The 11,686-nt window shown below is 59.4% G+C and overlaps 1 protein-coding gene across 1 annotated transcript; it reads left to right on the forward strand.

Annotated features, from left to right (window-relative positions):
• On the forward strand, positions 1 to 11,457 carry LOC133357932 (putative serine protease K12H4.7). Its single transcript, XM_061576121.1, has 9 exons — positions 1 to 274; positions 1,193 to 1,374; positions 3,535 to 3,770; positions 4,835 to 4,967; positions 5,765 to 5,879; positions 7,067 to 7,271; positions 8,607 to 8,697; positions 10,140 to 10,348; positions 11,052 to 11,457. Exons 1-9 carry the CDS (start codon positions 41 to 43, stop codon positions 11,165 to 11,167), a joined length of 1,521 nt encoding a protein of 506 aa, XP_061432105.1. The 5' UTR covers positions 1 to 40; the 3' UTR covers positions 11,168 to 11,457.
• Positions 11,458 to 11,686: the final 229 nt, after the last annotated feature.

An 11,686-nucleotide genomic window follows, 5' to 3' on the forward strand; every position in this document is an offset into this window, starting at 1 on the left:
TCATCCAGACAGAACCCTCAGAGTTCCCCTCCCTCTCGCCATGGCCTCGCTCTGCATCAACCCCCGCGGTCGACGCTCCGTGCTTGCTTTGCCATCGCAGCTGCGCCTGCTGCTGCCCCTGCTGCTGCTCTGTTGCAGCTGCAGCTGCTGGGGGCAGCCTACGAGATGGAGGTCGTGGAGACCGCCTGCCGCGGCTGCCGAGGCTTCTGCGGGGCTGTGGTTCCAGCAGAGGTTGGACCACTTCAGCGCGGCCGACGCGCGGGTGTGGAACCAGGTGATGATTGTATGGGGTCGCGCTCCACTGCTGGATGAGAGCAAACGCTGCACTGCTGTTGTTCACCTTGTTGTTCACTTTGTTCACCTTGTTGTTCACCTTGTTGTTCACTGGGTTGTTCACCTTGTTGTTCACTAGATTGTTCACTAGATTGTTCACTAGATTGTTCACTTTGTTCACTAGATTGTTCACTGGGTTGTTCACCTTGTTGTTCACTAGATTGTTCACTAGATTGTTCACTAGATTGTTCACTTTGTTCACCTTGTTGTTCACTAGATTGTTCACTTTGTTCACTTGATTGTTCACTGGGTTGTTCACCTTGTTGTTCACTTTGTTCACTTTGTTCACCTAGTTGTTCACTAGATTGTTCACTTTGTTGTTCACCTTGTTGTTCACCTTGTTGTTCACTAGATTGTTCACTTTGTTGTTCACTAGATTGTTCGCCTTGTTCACCTTGTTGTTCACTTTGTTGTTCACTAGATTGTTCACCTTGTTGTTCACTAGATTGTTCACTTTGTTCACCTTGTTGTTCACTAGATTGTTCACTAGATTGTTCACTAGATTGTTCACTTTGTTCACCTTGTTGTTCACCTTGTTGTTCACTAGATTGTTCACTTTGTTCACCTTGTTGTTCACTAGATTGTTCACCTTGTTGTTCACTAGATTGTTCACCTTGTTGTTCACTAGGTTGTTCACCTTGTTGTTCACTAGGTTGTTCACCTTGTTGTTCACTAGATTGTTCACCTTGTTGTTCACTAGATTGTTCACTAGATTGTTCACCTTGTTGTTCACTAGATTGTTCACCTTGTTGTTCACTAGATTGTTCACCTTGTTCACCATGTTGTTCATCGTGTTGCTTGCCAAGTTGTTCACCGATGAACTTCGCTCGCCCCCCCCTCCCTCCCCTTGTTCCGCCAGCGGTACTTCATGAACGACACGTTCCACAAGCCGGGGGGCCCCGTGCTGCTGATGATCGGCGGCGAGGGCCCCGCCAACGCGGCGTGGATGAGCCAGGGCACGTGGCTGGAGTACGCGCGGCGCCTCGGGGCCACGTGCCTCATGCTGGAGCACCGCTTCTACGGGCAGAGCCACCCCACGGCGTGAGTGCCCCACACGGGGACTAGCCACACACACACGCAGACACACACACAGCCAGATACACGCAGACACACACACAGCCAGATACACACACACACACACACAGACAGACACACACACACAGACACACACACAGCCACACACACAGCCACACACACACACCCCCTACACACATACACAGCCACACACACACACCCCCCACACACACACACAGCCACACACACACACCCCACACACACACACAGCCACACACCCCACACACACACACACAGCCACACACACCCACACACACCCCACACACCTCACGGGGATTACCCCCCGCACAGCCACACACACACCCACACAGCCACACACACCCCCACACAGCCACACACACCCCCACACACCCCCACACAGCCACACACACCCCCACACAGCCACACACACCCCCACACAGCCACACACACCCCCACACACCCCACACACACCCACGCACACCCCCACACAGCCACACACACCCACACACACCCCACACACACCTCACACACCCACACATACCCCACACACCCCACGGGGATTACCCCACCACACACCCACACACTAAACTACTATACACTACACTATACACTACACTACTAAACACTACACCACTATACACGACTATACACTACACTACTATACACTACACTGCACTATACACTACACTGCACTATACACTACACTATACACTACACTATACACTACACTATACACTTCACTACTATACACTTCACTACTATACACTAGACTACTATACACTACACTATACACTACACTACTAAACACTACACCACTATACACGACTATACACTACACTACTATACACTACACTGCACTATACACTACACTATACACTACACATTGGGCTCTGTGGAGGCCCGTCGTTAAGGCGATTAGTCATTAACAGGGGTGGTCGTTGAGAGGGGACCTCCTGACCTGCACGAGTGCACTGCGAGCACCTAGCCGGGTACAACCAAGTTCTGAAAATAATAATAATGAATTTGAAAAAAATTAACCCGTAAAAACAAAGTTTTTCACTATAAATCCTTTATATGCGTGGCATCGGGGCGGCTAGAGTCCTCTCGTCCTCTGGCTTGAGATGGCTGCCACCTATGGGTCAGATGATTGCCTGCCACCATTAAGCAATTGGTAATTAAATATTTTTTTTTCCTAAACAGTGTAAAATTTTGGGAAAATTTTTTCACGAAAATTAATTGTCACGCACAACGAGTCTGTGTGCAAAATGTCACCTCGATTGGATCACGGGAAGTGGGTTAAAAAACGGCCGAAAGATTTGCACGGTCGTAAGCGCGCAAGCAAGCAAGCAAGTGAACTTAATATAAAGGATTTAAAAAAAAAATCCCTTTTTTTTCCAAACCCCACGAATACATCATGATGACGGTTCCCGTGAGTGTGACCGCTGCACGTTTCGCCGTGCGTTTGCACTTTCCTCCCTGCCTTGCGCCAGTCCTCTCGAGTAAGCGCGCGCCTTTCCGGCACGCCGATCTCTGATGTCGTCTGCTGGGGTCGTCCTGTCGTACAGACGCAGCCGGGAAACCGTCTTGAACGCAAACAGAAAACAAAATAATCTCAACTCGACCCGCGTAACTTGAAATTAATTCAACCCACAGGCCGCCGTGCCCCCCCTCCCTCCCTCCTCCTTCCCCCTCCCTCCTGCCCCTCCATCCTCCTACTTCCCCCTCCCTCCTTTCCCCTCCCTCCTCCTCCCCCCTCCCTCCCCCCTGTCTCCTCCTCCTCCTCCCTCCTCCTCCTCCTCCTCCCCCCTCCTCCTCCTCCACCCTTTTCCCCTCCATCCTCCTCCCCCCTCCCTCCTCCCCTCTCCCTCCTCCACCTCCCCCCTCCTTCCCCCTCCCTCCTCCTCCTTCCCCCTCCCTCCTCCTTCCCACTCCTCCTCCTTCCCCCTCCCTCCTCCTCCTCCTCTCCACTCCCTCCTCCTTCCTCCCCCTCCCTCCTCCCCCTCCCCCAGCAATGCCAGCGCACAGAACCTGCGCCCACCTGAGCATCTCAACCGGCGCAACTTGAACTCACTTCAACCCTCTCCCCGCTGTTCACCCCTCCTCCTCCCTCCTCATCCCTCCTCCTCCTCCTCCTCCCTCCCTCCTCCTCCCCCCACCCACCGCCAGCAACGCAAGCGTAGAGAACCTGCGCTACCTGAGCAGCGAGCAGGCGCTGGCCGACCTCGCTCACTTCCGGCGCGAGATGAGTGCAGCGCTGCCCCGGCTGGCGGGGGCCAAGTGGGTGGCCGTGGGGGGCTCCTACCCCGGGTCGCTCGCCGCGTGGTTCCGCCTCAAGTACCCCCACCTCGTGCACTCGGCCGTCGCGAGCAGCGCGCCGCTCAACGCCACCGTCAATTTCCCCGGTGAGGGGAGGAGGGGGGGCGGGGCGGGCTTTCGCGACTAGATTTTCGGTGTTGTTCGGAGCGAAAGGGTTTACGATCGCCCCGTGACCCCGCTGCATCAGCTGTTCCAGTAAGCCCGGCCGCAATAATCCTGCCGATGTGTGGTTTGAACTTCCTTGGCACCGTCCACCTGGTTCCACCGGCCCACAGGGGATTGTGTCTGTCCGTTGTGCATCCAAAAATGGAAGGGGTAGGGCTGGGTGGAGAGGGGAGGGTGGGGAGGGGCTGGGTGGGGAGGGGAGGGTGGGGAGGGTGGGGCTGGGTGGAGAGGGGAGGGTGGGGAGGGGCTGGGTGGGGAGGGTGGGGAGGGGCTGGGTGGGGAGGGTGAGGCTGGGTGGAGAGGGGCTGGTCACCCCGTGGTGCCCTTATAAAACTCAACGTTTAACCTACTCACGCCGGCTTGTGCCCGCCCTCACAGTCGGGCATATTTGCGGAATACACCACGCCGCCGTTGACCCTGGCCATTGACCGAGCAACCCAACGTTCCTACCAGCTCCCTCCGCAGGAATGTGTTGCGCCCGAAACGTCGTGATCTATTTTATTTTATTTTCTACCGACATGACTTTACCGAAAGAACCAAAAGAGTGTAGAAGAAGCCGATTCTAAAGGAGTGAGTTTGTCAATCCGAGATGATGATTTGAAGGTGCGTAGCTCCAGCGGTTTCCAAATGTCGGAAGGAAGAGCGTTCCAGACGGCCGCAGAAGCGCTCTCTGGCAGTATAAGACAGCGATGAAACGTTAAGTCTCTTGCGTATGTACACACGTTGAACTCCGTTCGCACCGTGCGTAGCCAACCACGCTAATCGGAGGTGCGGGGGGCAGGACAACAAATTGAACATGACAACAAGCAGTTCGAAAGAAACGAGCGTTCAATCCGGATTGCGTAAAACTGCTTATCTCCAGTGGCTTCTTAATATCGGAAGAGAGCGTTCCAGACGGCCGCCGTCTTTGTTTCGGCTTCGTCGGGCAGTGGATTGAGCACGGCTCACGAGGGACGATTGCGTCTGCCCGTCGCCGCGCTCCCAGAGTACCTGGAGGTGGTACGGCGCTCCCTGGAGGCGTACGACGTGCAGTGCGCCGCCAGCGTCAAGGACGCCTCCGACAGAGTCGTGCAGCTGCTTGGCGAGAAGGACTACGAGAAGATCAGCAAGGACTTCGGGTAGGCGGGGAGCGCAGTGCCCCAGGCCCAACCCTGGCACTGGTCGGATACCACGGCCTCCGCTCCCTCCGCTCCCTCCCCTCCCTCGCTCCCTCGCTCCCTCCCCTCCCTCGTTCCCTCCCCTCCCTCGTTCCCTCGCTCCCTCCCTCGCACCACCATCATCATCATCAACAACCGCTATTCGCCACTAAGTTGCGGTGATCTTAGCACGGCGCCTGTGCCAGGCTACGTGCACGTTGAGACCACGTTAAGTGTCGAACGCCCGCCGGGCAGGACGTCAAGGGGCAGATCCAGGTGCCATGGGGTCGACTGGCTGATGCGCCAACACCACCAACATCACCACCACCGCCATCACCATCGTTTTCTCTAAGACATCACTGAGGTGTTATGGTGCCAGTCATCACCAACAACACCACAATAGCCACTTAAACGGAAACCTATTTGCGTATAGATATTGTTTTACCGGGTAAGGCTCACTGAGCTGTATAGCTCTTTCAGAAGCGACCTGGCTGCACAAATGATAGCCCCACGAAGTGGCTCGTCATCGTGTGGATTACGTTTTGCGTTCACGATTCCCCGTCCCGGCGACGCGCACACGCACGCTCGTCATCGGAACGGAGCGAGGATAGTCGCGTCGTCGTCGTTGTCGAGCGTCAAATCGAGCGGTCGGTTGGTCGCGACCGCTTGCGTCGGGTGTCTAAACATTCGTCGGCATTTCGGGAAACGGGCGGCCACCGCCGTCCGCTGACGAGCACTCAACCCGGCGGGGGGTGGGCGGGGGGGGCCCTCTGTCGCAGGCTCTGCGAGCCTCTGGACGTGCGGTCGGACGCGGACTCTGCATATCTGCTGGAGACCCTCGCGGGCTTCTTCATGGACGTCGTCCAGTACAACGAAGACAACCGGGCTTTCGAGGTGAGGACTCCGCATCGCAGATGATGGTGCGTGTGTGCGTGCGCGTGTGTGTGCGCATTGACTGACGACCCGTGGCACCTGGGTCTGCCCCGTGACCTCCTGCCAGCGGGCGTTCGACACTTCACGTGGCCTCAAGGTGCACATGGCCTGGCACAAGCGTCGTGGTGACATCACCGCCACTTAGTGGCGAATGGCGGTTGTTGTTGTGCACTTTGAACTTCTTTCGCTGCGTACGGAGCCAACCGGCCTAATCGGAAGGTCTCTGTTGTGTGGTAAGTCTATGGGTCTTTGTGTGGTGAGTCTATGGGTCTCTGTTGTGTGGTGAGTCTATGGGTCTCTGTTGTGTGGTGAGTCTATGGGGCTCTGTGTGGTGAGTCTATGGGTCTCTGTTGTGTGGTGAGTCTATGGGGCTCTGATGTGTGGTGAGTCTATGGGGCTCTGTGTGGTGAGTCTATGGGTCTCTGTTGTGTGGTGAGTCTATGGGTCTCTGTTGTGTGGTGAGTCTATGGGTCTCTGTTGTGTGGTGAGTCTATGGGTCTCTGTGTGGTGAGTCTATGGGTCTCTGTGTTGTGAGTCTATTGCTCTCTGCGTCCTCCGAAAGAGCCCTCGTAATCATTGTAACAATGTGAACATATCACAGCTCACAAAAAAACCATCACAACCCACCGGGCCTTCGTTCTCAGTCAGCGATTCTCTTTCACACTTCCGAGGGCAATGACTAAAATGTACAAACAAGAATTTTCCTATCGTGCTCCTCGGGCCCTGGAATGAATTACAACAGCTTTAAAAACTGGAGAACGAGGCTACCGCCGCCTTATTTCAAAGCTCCGACAGAAGAAAATGCCATTGACCATTGTCATTGATTTTTATTGTTTTGCATTGTGCTAATTCGGTCCACGAACTCCCCTAGGTCGACTCAGACTTTCGGTGAGTACCTATTATCCTTGTGCGCACCCCCCCCATTCCCCCCACCTCCGCCCCCATCCCCCCATCCCCCCCACCTCCGCCCCCGCCCCCCCTATCCCCCCCATCTCCACCCCCCCATCCCCCCCACCTCCGCCCCCATCCCCCCCACCTCCGCCCCCACCCCCCCATCCCCCCCACCTCCGCCCCCACCCCCCCATCCCCCCATCCTCCACCCCCACCCCCCCATCACCCCCATCCCCCTCACCCTCCCTCTTCCGCAGGGGGCAAAGGGCACGAACGTCACCATCGCCGTGCTGTGCGCGGTGATGCGCGACGCGGCGCTGGGCGGTGCCTACGAGCGCTACGCGGCGGCCGTGCGTCTCGCCAGCGACGCGCTCGAAGCTCCGTGCGTTGACGCCAGCTACGCGGGGTTCCTGCGCGACATGCGTGGCCACGCGTGGGACGGCCCGGCCGTCGCGTCCGGCGGTGCGTGCGTGCTGTGTGTGTGAGTGTCTGTGTGTGTGTGCTGTGTGACACTTCACGTGGCCTCAAGGTGCACGGTGGCCTGGCACAAGCGTTGTGGTGACGTCACCGCCACTTAGTGGCGAATGGCGGTTGTTGTTGTGTGTGTCTGTGCGTGAGTGTCTGTGCGTGAGTGTCTGTGTGTGTCCGTGTGTGAGTGTGTGTGAGTGTCCGTGTGTGAGTGTCTGTGCGTGCGTGCTGTGTGACACTTCACGTGGCCTCAAGGTGCACATTGGCCTGGCACAAGCGTCGTGGTGACGTCACCACCACTTAGTGGCGAATGGCGGTTGTTGTTGTTGTGTGTGTCCGTGTGTGAGTGTCTGTGCGTGAGTGTCTGTGCGTGAGTGTCTGTGCGTGAGTGTCTGCGTGTCCGTGTGTGAGTGTCCGTGTGTGAGTGTCCGTGTGTGAGTGTCTGTGCGTGAGTGTCTGTGCGCGAGTGTCTGTGCGTGAGTGTCTGTGCGTGAGTGTCTGCGTGTGTGTCTGTGTGTGTCTGTGTGTGTCCGTGTGTGAGTGTATGTGTGTGAGTGTCTGTGTTCGACACTTCACCTGGCCTCAAGGTGCACATAGCCTGGCACAAGCGTCGTGGTGACGTCACCGCCACTTCGTGGCGAATGGCGGTTGTTGTTGTGTCAGTGTGTCTGTGAGTGTGTCTGTGAGTGGGGAGCGGTGGTGTAGCGGTTAGCGCTACGCTGCACTACGAACCCGGCGACCCGGTGTTCGATTCCCGCTCACGGCCAACACCGGTGACGATTATTTGAACCGGCCCCGGGCCTCCCCTAGGTCGACTCGGCCTCAAATAAGCACATACAGTGCAATGAAGTTCAACCTACATACATACCCGGTGCGGTGTGTAAACATCGCCACTGGGGAGGCAAAGGCGGCCGGGCGTGGTGTTGGCCACCCCACCCCCTCGTGTGCCGTGCGCCGGCCTTCGTAGGTGCCACTCTCTAACGGCACTTGCCCCGACAGCCTGTTGTTAACGGCTACGCGGGGGATCTTTGCCTTTCGGCCTGGAGGAGGCTCGTGATGGACGCCACCGAGGCCAGTCGGAGGCAGTCGCCCTTCAGCGACAGCAGAGGGCGGAGGAGCGACGCTCGCGCCGGGCGGCCGAAACGCTCGGTCAGCCCCCATGGCAACTGCCGGCGACCTACACGCCACGATTTCGTTTTATTAGTTTGGGGGCGTCGGGTTTGTGGAGGGGCTCTCGCTCGGCAACGCGTCACTTCTCGACACGTACCCTCGGTTGAATTGCACAATGATCCGTGTCACCGCCCCCCCCCCCCCGTGTGCACGCTGCAGGCCGGCAGTGGGTGTACCAGACGTGCACGGAGTTCGGGTTCTACCAGACGACCGACTCGGCACAGCAGCCGTTCTCCGGGTTCCCACTCAGGTATCCGCCTACTCCCGTCCGTGTGTCCTGTGAGAGAGTAGACACGGGCCCACGCTCACCCACGCTCACCCACGCTCACCCACGCTCACCCACCCACAGTCACCCACGCTCACCCACCCACAGTCACCCACGCCCACCCACGCCCACCCACGCTCACCCACGCTCACCCACGCTCACCCACGCTCACCCACGCTCACCCACCACAGTCACCCACGCTCACCCACCCACAGTCACCCACGCCCACCCACGCCCACCCACGCTCACCCACGCTCACCCACGCTCACCCACCCACAGTCACCCACGCTCACCCACCCACAGTCACCCACGCTCACCCACCCACAGTCACCCACGCCCACCCACGCCCACCCACGCCCACCCACGCCCACCCACGCTCACCCACGCTCACCCACGCTCACCCACCCACAGTCACCCACGCCCACCCACGCCCACCCACGCGCACCCACCCACGCTCACCCACGCTCACCCACCCACAGTCACCCACGCCCACACTCACCCACCCACGCTCACCCACCCACGCCCACCCTCGCTCGACCACGCTCGCCCATGCCCACCCCACCCACGCCCCACCCACCCCACCCACCACGCCACCCACGCCCACCCACGCCACCCACGCCACCACCCACGCCCACCCACGCCCACCCACGCCCCCACCCACCCACGCCCACCCACCCACGCTCACCCACCCACGCTCCCACCCCACCCCACGCCCACCCACCCACACTCACCCACCCACACTCACCCACCCACCCACGCCCACCCACCCACGCCCACCCACCCACCCACGCCCACCCACCCACACTCACCCACCCACCCACCCACGCCCAACCACCCACGCCCACCCACCCACGCCCACCCACCCACACTCACCCACCCACCCACGCCCACCCACCCACCCACACTCACCCACCCACCCACGCCCACCCACCCACGCCCACCCACCCACGCCCACCCACCCGCGCCCCCACCCACGCCTACCCACCCACGCCCACCCACCCACCCACACTCACCCACCCACCCACGCCCACCCACGCCCACCCACGCCGACCCACGCCCACCCACCCACCCACACTCACCCACCCACCCACGCCCACCCACGCCCACCCACGCCCACCCACGCCCACCCACGCCCACCCACACTCGCCCACCCACGCCCACCCACGCCCACCCACCCACACTCACCCACCCACCCACCCACGCCCACCCACGCCCACCCACGCCCACCCACGCCCACCCACGCCCACCCACACTCACCCACCCACGCCCACCCACCCACACTCGCCCACCCACGCCCACCCACGCCCACCCACCCACACTCACCCACTCACCCACCCACCCACGCCACACCCACGCTCACCCACGCTCACCCACGCCCATCCACACCCACCCACGCTCGCTCCTCGCCCCCCTGCGCCCGCTCGCAGCTACAAGCTGCAGCAGTGCGCCGACGTGTACGGGCCCGAGTTCGATGCGGCGGCGGTGGCGGCCGCCGTGCAGAGGACCAACGAGGACTACGGGGGCCTGGCGCTGCGAGCCTCGCGCATCGTTTTCCCCAACGGCTCCCTCGACCCGTGGCACGCGTTGGGGGCCACCCGCGACCTCGCCGCCGACCTGCCCGCCATCTACATCCAAGGCAGGTCGAGCGGTTATCTCTCCCTCGCCAGGCATGCGGGAAGGCCCGTCGGTTCGATCCCCGACCCTGACGTCGATGCGTGTTGCGTAGTGGGCAGTTTGCGTGTTTCTCTCTCGCTCTCTCTCTCTCTCTCAACGTGGCCGCGTGGATTCTTCTCAGGGCCGAGCTTTCGCAGCTGCCGAGTGCGATTCCAAAATTGGGGTGAATTTTGCGGTGGAGTTTTTCGCGACCTTCGGCAAATGCGGACCGCGACGCCGGCACGCGATGGCTCGCTCATTTCAAACGACGCCGCGGAGATTTTACGGTTGATACAGAGATCCCCCGTGTAGCCTTAGCAGACTGTCGGGGCAAGTGCTGTTCGCGAGCACCTATGAAGGCTGGCACACGGCAACACGATGGATTGTGGGGTGGCCAGCACCAAGCCCGGCCGCCTTCACCTCCCGATTGTTTTGACGTTTCTAAGTTGAACTTCCTTCGCACTGATCGAAGCCAACCGGAGGTGCGAGCGGCCATGTCTACACGCAGCACCAGGTGCTCATTTGAGGCCGAGTCGACCTAGAGGGGGAGCCCCAGGACCAAGGTCGGTTCAGATTATTATCGCGAGCGGGAATCGGCGACCGCAACGAACGCGCGAGCACGAGCCGTTGACGGCACGCACCCCCCCCCCCCCCCCACCCCCGGGACACGTTCCATCTCGCCGCAGGGACGGCGCACTGCGCAAACATGTACCCCGCGACGGCCCAGGACCCTCCGCAACTGACCGAGGCCCGCGCCCGGATCTTCGACCTTCTGCAAAAGTGGCTGAGTGAAGACGACTGAGCTCGTGGGGGCCTCCGGGAGCGTGCGCTCTTCCGGCGTGAAAACGACGCCGCTCGTTCCCGGGAAAGAAAGAAACACGGATTCCCACAATGTGCTTGGCAATACGTGGTGTGTGTTTGTGTGTGTGTGTGCCCTATCCCCCCACTCACCATCCCCACTCACCATCCCCACTCACCATTGAGTCCATGGGCCAGAGAGGAAATCAGTACCCCCACCTAAGCTCGGAGTAGTTGAGCTGAATCGATTTGTTTACACGGCGAAATGAGAGTTAATACTCAAACTGAGCAGTTTGAGTTTTTTAAATTTGACCAGGTAAGGTCCTCTGAGCTATGCTGTAGCTCTTATTCAGAAACGAGCTGGCTGTCACAAACGACCGCTCAACAAAGTGACACCTGATCACGTAGAAATTTATAGGACTCTTGAATGCACGTCGATTCTGGATTTGTGGGGATAGTAGAGACACGTTGACTCCAAATATACAGCAGCAGGCGTCAGTGTCGGGATCGAACCCACGACCTC

Source organism: Lethenteron reissneri, chromosome 60 (assembly GCF_015708825.2).
Source record: "Lethenteron reissneri isolate LAM-NWPU_2019-01 chromosome 60, ASM1570882v1, whole genome shotgun sequence".
In the NCBI taxonomy this organism is placed as follows: domain Eukaryota; kingdom Metazoa; phylum Chordata; class Hyperoartia; order Petromyzontiformes; family Petromyzontidae; genus Lethenteron; species Lethenteron reissneri.